This window comes from Sinocyclocheilus rhinocerous, unplaced genomic scaffold (assembly GCF_001515625.1).
Source record: "Sinocyclocheilus rhinocerous isolate Xijiao unplaced genomic scaffold, SAMN03320098_v1.1 scaffold24, whole genome shotgun sequence".
Classification (NCBI taxonomy): Eukaryota; Metazoa; Chordata; class Actinopteri; order Cypriniformes; family Cyprinidae; genus Sinocyclocheilus; species Sinocyclocheilus rhinocerous.
The window spans coordinates 2,641,712-2,656,022 of NW_015647124.1; the positions used below are offsets into that span (position 1 = coordinate 2,641,712).

At 36.0% G+C, this 14,311-nt stretch overlaps 2 protein-coding genes across 3 annotated transcripts in view; one reads left to right on the forward strand and one right to left on the reverse strand.

Moving 5' to 3' along the window:
• sgca (sarcoglycan, alpha) overlaps positions 1 to 1,624 on the reverse strand; it is a 6,398-nt gene extending 4,774 nt beyond the window's left edge. The window contains exons 1-2 of the mRNA XM_016513258.1: positions 1,537 to 1,624; positions 490 to 602 (exon numbers count right to left, since the gene is read on the reverse strand). Coding sequence (XP_016368744.1) covers positions 490 to 602; positions 1,537 to 1,624 — 201 coding nt within the window. The remainder of the gene's footprint in view (positions 1 to 489; positions 603 to 1,536) is intronic.
• On the forward strand, positions 1,273 to 14,020 carry rfng (RFNG O-fucosylpeptide 3-beta-N-acetylglucosaminyltransferase). 2 transcript variants are annotated; one of them, XM_016513381.1, is made up of 9 exons: positions 1,273 to 1,607; positions 4,718 to 5,223; positions 8,949 to 8,997; positions 9,272 to 9,374; positions 10,270 to 10,423; positions 11,044 to 11,129; positions 11,629 to 11,794; positions 13,563 to 13,648; positions 13,745 to 14,020. In XM_016513381.1, exons 2-9 carry the CDS (start codon positions 4,804 to 4,806, stop codon positions 13,809 to 13,811), a joined length of 1,131 nt encoding a protein of 376 aa, XP_016368867.1. In that variant the 5' UTR covers positions 1,273 to 1,607; positions 4,718 to 4,803; the 3' UTR covers positions 13,812 to 14,020. The 2 variants fall into 2 exon arrangements, with proteins under 2 accessions (XP_016368867.1, XP_016368869.1); XM_016513383.1 differs by having other exon boundaries at positions 4,735 to 5,223.
• The last annotated feature ends 291 nt before the right edge of the window (positions 14,021 to 14,311 follow it).

Consider the following 14,311-nt stretch of genomic DNA (forward strand, 5'->3'; position numbering starts at 1 on the left):
AATCGCTGGCGGTGGCTGGCAACTTTTTTTCAAAAATGCTGGCGGGGAAAGAGTTAAATGCTTAGTTTTATGATCAAAACCTATAGTGCAACGCAATCCAATGATGAGTGAGAGGTGAACAAATAAATGGTCCTCAAAAGCCTGATGATCATATCTGATACTCACATTTAACATGATTTTTCTAAAAAAATATAATAAAATAAAAAATCAGGATAATCAAGTAAACCTTCAGTCCAGTAAGTGCTCATCCTGCAATATTCCTAACAATATAAAACGCAAAAATCTTGCGTTTACTCAATAAAAATGATGTTTGAGATGTTCTAGATGTTTGAACAATTATATTAAAAGGCCTTTTACTTGCTAAAAACGTGGAGTAGATTGTGTGCAACAGGTTCTTCTTCAGCGATTTTGATCTTTTAGAGGCCTTACAAATCATGTCAAATATGATACAATATTATCTGTTTTAAATGTAAGCGATGGGTTGTTCACCTCTATGATGTTCCTGCCCTGGTCCCATGGCAGTGGCGTCCCGTACAGGAATCCGTTGTCATAGGCGTCTCTCTGGGTAAAGCGCAGCCAGCGGGGCTTCTCTATCAAACAACCTGATGTCATAAGAGATCAGATAAAACAGATAAATGTTGCAAAGAAACCAATAAAAAAAAAAATTATAATTCAAATGCAATTTTTATTTTTTTATTTTTTTATTTATTTATTTTATTTTATTTTATTTTATTATGCAGTTTACTAGTTCACTTGCATTTCATCTTACAGACACACGAGGGCGGCAGAAATCTTTTGTTATTTGTTCTGAAGTGAAGTAAAAAAAATCTGGCAGGCATAAAAAGAAGAAAAAAGAAAGGAAAAAAAAATATATATATATATGTAATAAAAAGAGGTTACATTTTTTAAGAACAAATAAATTATTAATAGTGAATATATGCTATATTAATGTCAAAAGTACCGAATCAGGAAGCAGATACATGCAGAATTTTACGTCTTCGAGGAAAAAAATGTGAAAGGCTTACTCTAACTAAATTTAAACTTGTGTATAAAATAGTTTGCCAAAAAAGAAAATAAGATCGATTAAATAAACACATACAACACTTCTCTCTCAAAATGTGTACAACCAAGAATAACATTTTCATATTACAAAGGGATATCAGGACTCATGCTACAAAAACAGCTGGTTAAAGTGCAATTTCAGCACAAGGACTTAGTGACGACATCCTCGGCTGCATCACGTCACATCCGCCAGAGGGCGCTGATATCAAAACATGCGCCTTTGGCATCTACAGAAAGCACAATGTAGCTGTTATTGTATCTTTGGCACAGTCACAGAGGTCATTCAAAACAACAGCAGCACTGCAGCAGTGATTCAGAGCTGAGCGGGAGAGTCACTGAGCCTCGGGAGGAGCTTTGAGATAAATGTCCGGTGTGACTGTTGATTGATCAGATATAAGTTCGGGAAGCATCAAGCGAAGAAGTCAAAGCAGGAACAATAAGCAGATGGATCTGGAAGAGTCGCGCTGATCAGACTCGACGAGGAGCGGCACGACTCTTTTATTATTCGGTTAAAAGTCTCGAGGATGACCGTCCGGTGGCTCTCGGTAAGGGACGAACTCATGTCTGGCCAAAGCAGACAAAGTTTGCTTATTTTTGCAAGTTGAATGGCTTTATTTTAGCTTTGCTCGGTTTGTGTGAACTTTCGGTTCGTACAGAAATGTTGCGAAAACTGTGTATAAATGGTGCAGGTCACTTCAGGTCAGACAAAGCCGAAAATGACTTTTTGTAAAGTGATTTTTGGACATGGTCTGAATGTCCTGTTGTGTATTGGACTTCGTGTAACATTGAAGTACCGTGGTATTGTTGATGCACAGAAGTTTCATGTAAATAATAGGGTATTTGGATATAGTAGTCATTCTAAACTTTGCACTCTTTTATGTCTCAAGTGTTATTTGTATTATTATTATTATTTTAATATTATTAAAAGAATAGTTTTTCGGTTACACTTTACAATATGGTTCCATTAGTTAATGTATTAGAGTATTACATTTATTACAGTATTTATTAATCTTTGTTAATGTTAGTTAATAAAAATACAGTCGATCATTGTTCATGTTCATTCACGGTGCATTAACTAATGTTAAAAAGCACAACTTTTGATTTTAATAATGCATTAGTAAATGTTGGAATTAACATGAACTAAGATTAATAAATGCAGTAGAAATATTGTTCATGCTTAGTTCATGTTAACCAAAGTTGTTAACTAATGACATTTCTTTGTGTTATATGTCATCTTAAAACTTTATTGGACATTTATTTACATTTACACTTGTCCCAGTCACATTTTCAATCTTAAGACACGAAAATTTATTTTATAATTAATAAAAAAACAATTCACATAAAATTCATCATATATATATATATATATATATATATTTAAAAAAACACTAGCTTTCTATTCTATCTACTTGTTTTTCTTTGTGTGTGTGTGTGTTGTTGCTCTTTTGTTAGTTTTGACGGCTTTTATTGTCCTCATTTGTAAGTCGCTTTGGATAAAAGTGTCTGCTAAATGACTAAATAAAAAAAACAAAAAATAAAAAATATATATGCATACATGTGTGTATACATGCAGGCTGTTTTAAACACCTTGTCAGTTCAATTTTGTTTTATTTACTAAACACAAAAATTCATAGTGTAATAGTTAAGAAAGAATAAATCTACATATGTGATTACTAGTAGGCATAATTTAATTTATATGAAATTCAAATTCATTATTACTAAATAATTTAACACTAACCATAAGTAAGACTAAATAATGCATGTAAACACCAGATGCAGATTTTTTATCTTAAAACATGAAAAATGATTACAAAAATCTTAATTAATACATATGTAAAACCATCATAATCTAAACAAAGAATGAAATAATCATAAACCATTTCAGTATTTATTATGTGATGATTTATATATTTTTTTTCTGGCATCATATTCACCACGTTGAACAATTTTTGTACCAAAAGTACTTTCCAATCAAGCTTTGATTTTGTCAAATTATACAAAAAAAGAAAATATGATTTAATTGTGTGTTCAGGATACATAAACTTCTAGCAGTGAAATGAGCCTTAGACTAGACTCCGTACCACTTATATACTCTGGTCTGGAACATATCAAAGCTTATTTCTGCCATGGAATAAAAAAATAAAAAAGGTAATTGCGATACTGTGTCTCTTTTTTTTTTTTAAGTTATAAACTCGTAATTGTGAGTTTACATCATTTACATTTTATCTGAATTGATTTTACATCTTGCAGTTCTGTTTTATATATATATATATATCACAATTCAGAGTTTTCTTTTTAGAATAGTGAGCAAACATCTTGCAGTTCAGCACAGACAAGCGTCATCATACAAACACTGGCAAGTCTCAGTGCTGTTAAATCAGCACTTTTGGGATGCCAGTCAAATTAAAAGACCAGCATTAATTGTTATATAAATAAAAATACTAAAAATGTAATATTTGCATTAAGGTGCATCACACTTAGAAGAGTTTTTAGCTGGTCTTGAGTATGAATGTGATTTCATGCTGACTCTGCAGCCTTCAGCTTCCACATCTGTGACTGCTTGAGGTATCATTTCAACTCTGAAAATAGAAGACAGGAAGTGGCTCGCATTGATGGCTTAGGCTGTTATTAGGGCTGACAGATGCTCGCCAGTGCCAAAATGAAACCGAATGCATATGCTTTCTTTGGATTGCACAATGCACTTCAAGGGGAATAAAAGAAAACATGTTTGAACATTTAAAGAGCCTGGCAGGTTTGTTCATGTTCAGCTAATGATTCATTTAAGATTAATTACATGAATTTATTAAAGGAATAGTTCACACAAATATGAAAATTTGCTGAATGTACTCATCTTCAGTCCATCCAAGATGTAGAGGAGCTTGTTTCTTCATCAGATTTGGAGAAATGTAGCATTGCATCAGTGTCTGAGCAATGGATGCTCTGCAGTGAATGGGTGCCGTCAGAATGAGAGTCCAAACAGCTGATAAAAACATCACAATAATCCACAAGTAATCCACACCACTCGAATCCATCAGTTAACATCTTGTGAAGCCAAAAGCTGCGTGTTTGTAAGAAACAAATCCATCATTAAGATGTTTTTAACTTCAAACCATTGATTCAAGCCAAAGCACGAGTCCGTAAAATATTTGTTTAGAGCTGTTTTAGACTGTTTTCTTTTGTAAACAGTGCTTGATCTGTGCATATTTCTCTCCTCTGATTCCTGACTTTTTCACTGAAGAAAACAATATAATGGTTAATGGACTCATATTTTAGCTGGAAGCAATGGTTTAAAGTTAAAAATTTGAATTTTTTAATTATAGACTCGCAGATTTTGCTTCACAAGACGTTAATTGCTGGACTGGAGTGCTGTGGATTACTTGTGGATTATTGTGATTGTTTTTATCAGCTGTTTGGACTCTCATTCTGACGGCACCCATTCACTGCAGAGCATCCATTGCTGAGACACTGATGCAATGCTGCATTTCTCCAAATCTGATGAAGAAACAAACTCATCTACATCTTGGATGGCCTGAGGGTGAGGACATTTTCAGCACATTTTAATTTTTGGGTGAACTATTCCTTTAAGACGGTTGAGTAATTTAAAGATAATGAAACTTAATTTCTTGCTAATGCACTTGTGGTTTTGTTTACGCAGGGTCTGCAGTGATGCAGTGAAGATGAGCGCTGTTGTGGAGAGTCAGGCAGGCGTGGGCGGTTGAGCTGGCGTCGAGTACAGGAAGAATGCACTTATCCCATGTTGGCACCAACAAAATCTGCTTCCTGCTTTCTCTGGCGTTCTGTGCCATACTGGTGCTGCTTATTCCCTCCTTACAACCTCTGCAGCGTCAGAAGGATCTGCCCCAACCCCGGCCCCGTACCAGGCCCGCCGGACGCAGACATGACCTCTACGGGAACCCCGGCCAAGGAAGCGATGATGCCAAGGATGGTAGTTTCATTCACCCACTTCCTCCTAGAGGCCGACCCGAGGACCCACAGAGGATGTTAGAGGGAGACGCTGCACACGCCAGATCCCCTGGGTCCCGTTCCAAAGACTCTTTGGATTTGAGAGACATTTTTATTGCTGTTAAGACCACCAGGAAATATCACAAGTCCAGATTGCAGCTCCTGTCCCAGACCTGGGTGTCCAAAGCCAAGGAACAGGTAGGGAGGTGTTTTAACTGTCTGCGTATTAATACTCACTAGTCAATTATTTTGCCATCCACTAGAGGTAAAACTCCCAATACATTCTTTTTGATCTTATTAACTAGGGATGCCACAATTTTCAATATAATATTGAACCGGCTTGGTACGACATTCACGGTTTAATTCATGCTTGTGAATTGCGTTTTTTGTTTTGGTTTTACGTTTAAATAATTTCACTGAGTCACGCGCTCAGATGAGGAAACGCCTCCCCACTTATAACGTGCATTTGAAAAAGCATCACATGCCGAGCATCTTCCGCTGTAATAACTTGTAATGGGAAGCGTTTCTAAACCTGTTGTCCAACAAAAGAGATCATTGTAACTAGGGATTGACAATAATTCAATATCAATATATATCACGATATAATTTTTTTTCAATAATGGTGATATGATTTTTAAACACATTACCAGGGTTTCCCATACATTGATTTATTTGTGGCGGCCCGCCACATAATGGATAAGAATAATATATTCTTTATAGAAAATATATTCTGTACTGTAAAAAAGGCTATGTCGATTAGAAATGAATTACAAATATACTTAATTATTATGAAAATACCCGAGATGGCTTGAAGAACACAGGCAAACCATATATTGTCGTAGGAGTGTTTATTGTCTTCATGTTTAATCATTCAAAACGTTTCTGTTGTCTTTTGATTCAGCTGTCCAGACTTATTTAAAAGGGGGCCAGATTCAATGTAATTTGGCCTATATTTCATTACTCACTTAATACATTCAATAGGCCTTCATTTCTACATTAATAATATAATACATTTTGATATGAATTTCCTACATTTCTGTCACAATACCACAGTTACAGTTAGTGTTTCTAAAGGAAATCTTTTGTAAATGTTGGTGATTTGTGGATTGAAAAGTATTTAAAGTAACTGGACTGTTGTCACACAATGTTTCTCCTGTTTTCTGTGTCAATGTTGTTGAGAATGTCGGCCTTTAAACAGAAAGCAGAAAAATCAGAAAAATCCCAATTAGTTGTTTTTTTCCCCAAAGTGTGCAGCCCTATGGCAAAGATAATTTAAATGTAAAAAATAAGAGCAATGAGCACAACATTTAATTAACTACTATTAACACAAACACTTATCAACAATACCAGTAAATGCAAAAAAAATAAAGTCTAATATTGGTCAATATGGTTCTGATATAGTACAACATTTTCAGGATGTTTTACAATATTTTAAAGTCATTATGAAACATAAGTAGCGATAAGTCTTTGCTTCCATATTTATAATGTTTATCGAAAAGCGCAAAAAAAAAAAAACTGTGTGGAGAAGACTTGGTTTGATCCGACTGTTGTTGATTGGATGGTGGTTTTGGGATCTGTCATTTTGCAGCTCCTTGCAGTTGGTCAGTGCCATGTTTAAAGGTGTGAATACTCACAGATTTCAGTGTAAACCCGTGAGCAGGAAGTGTGTCAGCTGCTCTCTGGCGGTGTGCCTGCTGCGTTTATATGTGTGGCTGTTAACGGGGCTTCAGTCCTGGTGCCCCTCGGGCCCCCTGCAAGAGGAAGTTCCTCAGCAACCTGAGAGCCACAGACACAAGACAGCGTGTGTTTGCTTTCATCCAAGAACATTCACTTGACTGCCAAAGGCGCCAGGGCAGCAGACACCCCCCTTCCTGAGGCCTCTCCGGAGTGCCGAGTGTGGGGCCCAGAGGGGCCCCAAGATTGACTTAACCTGTAAAACAGCGCAGCTCCATTGTTTTGCCATTGCACAACAGAGCTAAATGCCCAGGAGAAATTTCAAGCTCTCACCCGCTCAGCTTTGCTCATAAAGCCAGATTGTGTTTGGTAAAAAAAGCTTCAGCATAAAGTGCCAGCTCAGCTCATGCCAGAAGAAACATTCTTTCCCTATTAGATTTGCAATGTTCAGATTTTAGGACAAAGTCCATCAACCTTTTTCCTTATATGACTTTCTACTTAAATAACCTTCTGTCCTTTTTGATGCTGTTTTTTTTAGTTACTTTTTCTGAAAAGGGCCAATGAGCATTCACAGATGAATGAATGCATACATATTGAAGAGCTCATTTTGTTGGAGACGTTATGTCCTCATGGAAAGCTTTAATCCTCAGCACTGGCAAAAACAATCCTAGACATTCTCAAAGTGGCTTTGTTCAGGAGTTTTCCAAAGTCTAACTGCTTTTTACCTTAAAATACAACTTGTACAAATGACAAGCGGTGTTTTATGTTTTCCCTCTTTTAAAGTGGACCTGCTCAAACATGCTATTTGTCAGAAACATCATGAGTAAGCCAGTGTTGGATCCAGAGATGGCTCTGTCCCTCTGAGGCATTTCAGCCTGGATTTCAGGAATGGTGCTCGGCTCCAGATGCCTGTGGCCTGTGCCAGCTTACAGATTGTTTTGGACATTTTTAAGGAAACATTGGGTCAGGATGCACAGCGCATTCGTGCATTCATTATCTGTTCCTTTGAAGGTGTGTGTGTGTGTGTGTGTGTGTGTGTAAACTGGAACCCAAATCAGGGTTTCCCAAACTGGAGTTTGTGAGGGAACTAATTTAAATCAATCAATCCATTTTAAAATAAAAACAAAAAGTTAACAACACTAAACGTTAATTTGAATTGTTTACCCCAGGGTTATTATAGTTAACTAAAACAATCACTAAAACCACAAAAATAAATAAATGTTTGTAACTTAAAATAAAATATAAAAAAATTCTAAATGTGTTTCCAATTTTTTTATTCAATTTCTGATTCAATTTAACTTGATGTACTAAAATAACTAAAACTGAAATAAAATTATATTATAATAATAACATTATTAAAGACAAGTGACAATACTTTAACTAAATAATACTTTAAAATGAAAATGGGGTAAATACAATAAAAATAATTGTATATATTATATATAAAAAAACAAACTATAATAGCATTTTAACACTACTGAAATAACACTGTTTTCTTGCATGTAATGAGACCATTATCAGAGAACTGAGGACATGCGAATGTGTCATTATTAAATAATAACTTAAAATCTCAGCGGGTACTTCAAGTAAATATTTTAGGTCAAACACGGTCAACTTACAAAAATATTTCAGTATAAATATTTTTGTAAATCCCTGACCAAAATGTGCAGGACTGCAAAATTTCAAAATTCCTGGTTGCCCTTCGGGCAGGCATTCTTCAGATTTTGGTATTTTGGTAAATGAATTTAACTAGCCTGAATAAAAAAATATATCGACTGAACTTCACTGTGGACAAATCAGCATGATCGAAAACTTCAGTGATTGAATTTTTTCTTTAAATAACAAGTCAAGAGTGTAGGGGTGCAACGGATCATATTATGGGTTTTGAGTCAAAAAAACAGTTATTTAAAGAAGTACTCTCTTTCGCCTCTTCTTGCGCTTGAATGGTTTAAAATGCTTGATTGTTTAAATTGGCAAGACTTCGAAACACGTGCGAATGATCACTTATGATCCGTTTCATCCCTGCAAGCAGGTGAACAACGTGAATCAAGGAAGGGATTGTATTTTGCTATTTAAGATAGCAGGGAGGTGATACATTTTGATTTTGCAAGCCCTAATGTGTAAATTGTGTGATTTCAGACTTACAAGTCTTTAGAGTTCTTGTCACTACATCTCAGTCTCCTGCAGATTGTTTTTGAGTGAACGCTGAGCTTTCATGTGGCAGTGAACTTTGACTTTCTCTGTTTCAGACGTTTATCTTCACTGATGGCGAGGATAAGGAGCTCCGACATAAAGCAGGTAACATTCTTATGGAAGTTGTTGAGACAGGTAAACCTGCTCTGAGCAGATAAATAACCACCTTCATTTTAAAGCTTCAAATTTAGAGAGAAATCTAGATGTCATAGTAAAATCTCTTTAATCGCCTAACCGACCATCCTGACCCATGCCTAGTGAGAAGAACCTCATATTCATGCTTCATTTCATCATGACACGGACTATGTCATGTGAAATAATTGAATGTCTAAACATCCTGATGTCATATAAATCATTGTCATGTCATTGTCTCCTCAAGGGCTGAACATCATCAACACCAACTGCTCCGCGGCTCATACACGTCAAGCCCTGTGCTGCAAGATGTCTGTGGAGTATGACAAGTTCATCGAGTCACAGAAAAAGTTGAGTTCATTTTAAGGTCACGTGTGCCACATTTTCATGCTGCTAAATAGAAAAGCTCTTAATGGACATGTAGTGCATTAAATCATAGCGTACAGTCATCATACAGCCATTATCAGCAGTTTCATTCATTTACACTACTGGTCAAAAGTTTAGAATAAGTAAGATTTTGTGATGTCCTTTTTTTCTCACCAAGGCTGCATCTGGTGATAAATGCAGTAAAAACAGTAATATTGAGAAATAATATTACAATTTAAAATGTTTTTCTATTTTAATGCATTTCAAAATGTCGTTTTTTCCTGTGATGTTAAAAACTATTTTTGCTGCTTAATATTTCTGTGGAAACCGTGATACACTACCATACCATAATTGGGGGTATATAAGATTAAAATAAAGAAATTCATAATTTTTGTTCAGCAAGGACATATTAAATTGATCAAAAGTGACAGTAAAAACATTTTTATTTCGAATAAAACTATACTTTTTAACTTTCTATTCAACAAAGAATCCAGGGAAAAAAAATGTATTACGATTTCCACAAAAAAGGATGCAGCACAACTGTTTTCAACATTGATAATAATCAGAAATGTTTCTTGAGCAGCAAATCGGCATCATAGAATGATTTCTGAAGATCATGTGACACTGAAGACTGGAGTAATGATGCTGAAAATTCAGCTTTGATCATAGCAATAAATTACTATTTTACAATATATTCACATAGAAAACAGCTATTTGAAGTTGTAATAATATTTCACAATATTACTGTTTTTACTCTATTTTTGATCAAATAAATGCAGTTTTAGAAGAGACTTATTCCGAAAAAAAAAAAAAATTTTAAATTTATTGCAGACATTTGACAGGCAATGAGGCAGTGGTTTCATGTGTGCTGTTCTGCAGGTGGTTCTGTCACATGGATGATGATAACTACGTGATCCTGCCAAGTTTGCTGGAGCTGCTGTCGTCCTACTCTCACACACAGGACGTGTATCTGGGCAGACCCAGTCTGGACCATCCCATAGAGGCCGCTGAGAGGGTCAAGAGCGACGGATCGGTGAGCCGTCTTGTCTTTTGATTTAAAAGAGAGGGTAGGGCTAATGAAGCGGTGGAGACCAGGGGCCAGTTGCATAAACTTAGCCTCTATGTCAAGACGGTGTCTTCAGAACTAGTCTGACCAACTAGCAGTTAGCCAAGGGGTAATCAGTCTTATTTTTTGGATTCAGCTTAGACTAATCTATGTTTTTATGTAACCAAAAAAAAAAAAAAAAGACCTGTCTTCAAGAAAAAAAATTAGATGACTAACTTGTAAGACTAGTCTAAATCTTCTATGCAACCAACTTTTTATTTCTGTGATCAAAGCTGAATTTTCAGCATCATTACTCCAGTCTTCAGTGTCACATGATCTTCAGAAATCATTCTAATATGCTGATTTGCTGCTCAAGAAACATTTCTGATTATTATCAATGTTGAAGACACAGTTGTGCTGCTTCATGTTTTTATGAAAACCGTGGTACATTTTTTTTCAGGATTCTTTGATGAATAGAAAGTTCAAAAAACAGCATTTATTTGAAATAGAAATCTGTCTTTACTGTCACTTTTGATCGATTTAATGCATCTTTGCCTAAGAAAAACAGTAGTTTAGAAACAGTAGTTTATCGTGAATATCTTCTGCAGGTATCAGTGAAGTTCTGGTTTGCCACTGGAGGTGCTGGATTCTGCATCAGCCGAGGCTTAGCTCTCAAAATGAGTCCATGGGCAAGGTAAGTTCATTTTTAATCTTCGCTCAGTGATCTTACACTGATTATGCTGTCAGAAATTGTGTAAGGTCATGAAAATGCCATAAAGTGTTCATTTTTGGTAAGAAAGGTCATACACTGTTTAAGCAAAACAAAACTGACATGCATACATTTCTGCCTGTTTTCCAAATCCACTTCACATGTAAACACATCTTTCAGCATTCTTGTCAGCTTTATTCAGCGTGCACATGACTGACTATGCAGTCATTTTGACATTAACAAGTTATATTTATATATTCAAGACACCATCATTTCAAAATCATGTGTAAACCGCTATTTCCATGGTTGGTTCGTGAATTTGCATGTAGGCCTCTAAAACAGGTTTACATGCAAATCGATAAGATGTCTTTTGGTAGTTATCAGTGTTTTGGCATACATGTAAGCACATCATTTTTACACTGAATTAAAGTCCTTGTGTGAATTGCTATTGGAAACTTTTTTTTTTTTTCTTTCTCTCTCACAGTCTTGGAAACTTCATTACAACTGCAGAGAAGATCCGCCTTCCGGACGACTGTACAGTAGGTTACATCATCGAGGCTTTGCTGGAAGTTCCACTGACACACACAGGCCTGTTCCACTCACACCTGGAGAATCTGCAGAGACTCCCAACAGACAACATACTCAAACAGGTCAGATCACTGAACGGCCCATGGGCTAAAAGAGTGGTGATTTCTCCAGATGTCCAGCATAATGTGTAAAACAGACATATTAAACGTTTCCACAGTTGCACTTAAAGCAAACAGGTTTTTTTTTTTGGTTTTGGTTTTTTTGCAATCCTGCATAATTTGCCATTTAAGCGCAAAATAATCACTTTCTGACACATTAGTATGAAAAAGAGACATGCATAAATGAGAAAGCGTGGATGTAAAAAAAAAAAAAAAAGAGTTATTAAGTGCAATAAGCTGCTGCACACATGCTTAAACGGTCAAATGCACACCAAATTGCAAATGGTAAAAGTGTATAAATGTTTGCAAAACAAATCTGATGTCTATACTGATATATGTTGGATCTGTGAATTAAGTCTTAAAGGGCCTGTTTACACCTGGTCATTTCATGCATTTTCGCTGATCGGATATCTATCTGATTTGTTAAAACGTTTCCATTTACACTTGGCCACATAAATGTGTTGTCGCAAAACGGATTTAAATCCGATCTTCAATTCCCGCGCTGTATTCAAATTTAACGGAGTTCACGTCAACGAAATCAAAAGATAAGCGCTGCATTTTATTAATTATCAGCTCATTTCAAGATCAAAGACCGCAATAGGAGAGCGCGCGGCATCAGCACTGGAAAGATAAATATGTCTTGCTACTTTTAATGAAGATGATTGTGTGTTGACCGTCTGCGTCTTACTTTGTTTAATTCGCAGCAGTTTGCACATCGGCTTGCTGAAGAGATGCTCAGCTACTCGTCCACAGTTATGCGTGTTGCATTAGCGCAGTCATATCTGACTATAATGTCATATAGCCTATAACACACTCTCACACGTTTATTATTTTAACATTTTGGGAGGAGTAAAATTGACAAATGTGGTTTCAACAACCAGATGCATTTACACTTGTCCAGTTTCGTCTGGAATGCGGCACAGACCACCTCCTGAAGTGGTTTGAGCGATCGGGTTTATATCCGTCTCGAATGCGTTTCGGAGGGCATTTACACCTGGCCTTTTCACGATCGGATAGCTATCCGATCAGACAAAACGCATGAAGTGACCAGGTGTAAACAGCCCCAAAGTGACTCTAGCCTAATATACGCATTGCTGTCCGTGTCATTTAATGTTAATCAAACAACAAAAGACAGAGAAAATCTCTCACTGCTCTTGATTCAGTAATATTAGTAGCTTTAATAAGATTCAGTATATGTCATTCATACATGTCATAATAGTGTTTTACATTGTGAGTTTTATGTATTTTTTTCTTTGTTCTTATTTATAATAACAGAAAATATTGTATAAAAGTTTTAAAAAGGCAAAAATAAACAAGATTTCTGCTTTTTTTTTTTTTTACCTGTCATGTTTGACTATTGTACATATAGTGTCATACATAATATGGTAAATATTATAAAAATAACAGTGCAAATTTCCCTCAAAATTCTGGAAATTACCACCATATAATCAGTGATTTTGATCACAACAAAAATCACCCAAAGATTGTGAAATCCTGTCGTGACTGGTTAATGTTGTAGCACCATGGTTGTCCAAACTAGCATACACTCGCGGTGTTTCTAAAGCAGTGTTTGATAGTGTCCTGTGCAGCTGGATTTGGCTTTGATCCCAGATTGTTCCCACATACTTAATTTACCCCATCTGTGTAAATATATATCCCACTTACATAATACTCCAGTCCAATGATGATCGAGCTCCTCACAGGTTCTGTGTTTCTTTGCTGTCCTCCATAGGTGACCCTCAGCTATGGTGGATTCGAGAACAGGAGGAATGTGGTCAGTGTTGGAGGAGCGTTCTCATTGGCTGAAGACCCTACACGGTACACTAAATACATACAGTCTTGAAACACATAGCTTTTCTATTACTTCAAAAAGTTTTAGTGCAAGACTTTATTAAGCAACTATTATCTCTTCAGGTTTAAAACGGTTCACTGCCTACTCTACCCAGACACAGAATGGTGCCCACGCAAGACTCGTCACTGACCTCTGGGATACGAATGCCTCATCACGGAGCAGAGACCTTTCCTTAAATCTCTTCATACCAAAATAATACTCAGAGTAACTGAGCTGGTTGGCAGTATGTAAAGGCAGTTAAAGGAATAGGGAGTAAAAAGTTAAGGAAAGGAATAACGAATCCAAAAATGAAACTTTGTTGAAAATGTGCTCACCTACAAGCCATCCAAGATTTAGATGAATTTGTTTCTTCATCATATTTGTATAAATGTAGCATTCCATCACCAATGGATGCTCTGCAGTGAATGGGTGCCGTCAGAATGAGAGTCCAAACAGCTGATAAAAACATCACAATGATCCACATGACAAATAACTTTGGTTTGTAAACAGTGCTTGATCTGTGCATATTTCACTCCTGATTCAGACGAGATGTCTTTTTCATTGTAAAAAGCAATATTATGGAGCGAGGACTCGTATTTTGGCCAGAATCAATGGTTTGAAGTTAAAAATGTCTTAATGCTGTTTTTGTT

Bases quoted from the DNA above. Each gene is read 5' to 3' on its own strand.
- rfng (XM_016513381.1), top strand. From the start codon at position 4,804: ATGCACTTATCCCATGTTGGCACCAACAAAATCTGCTTCCTGCTTTCT. The intron at 5,224-8,948 runs GTAGGGAGGTGT...TCTCTGTTTCAG, and splicing joins TGTCCAAAGCCAAGGAACAG to ACGTTTATCTTCACTGATGG. The intron at 13,649-13,744 runs GTACACTAAATA...TTATCTCTTCAG, and splicing joins TTGGCTGAAGACCCTACACG to GTTTAAAACGGTTCACTGCC.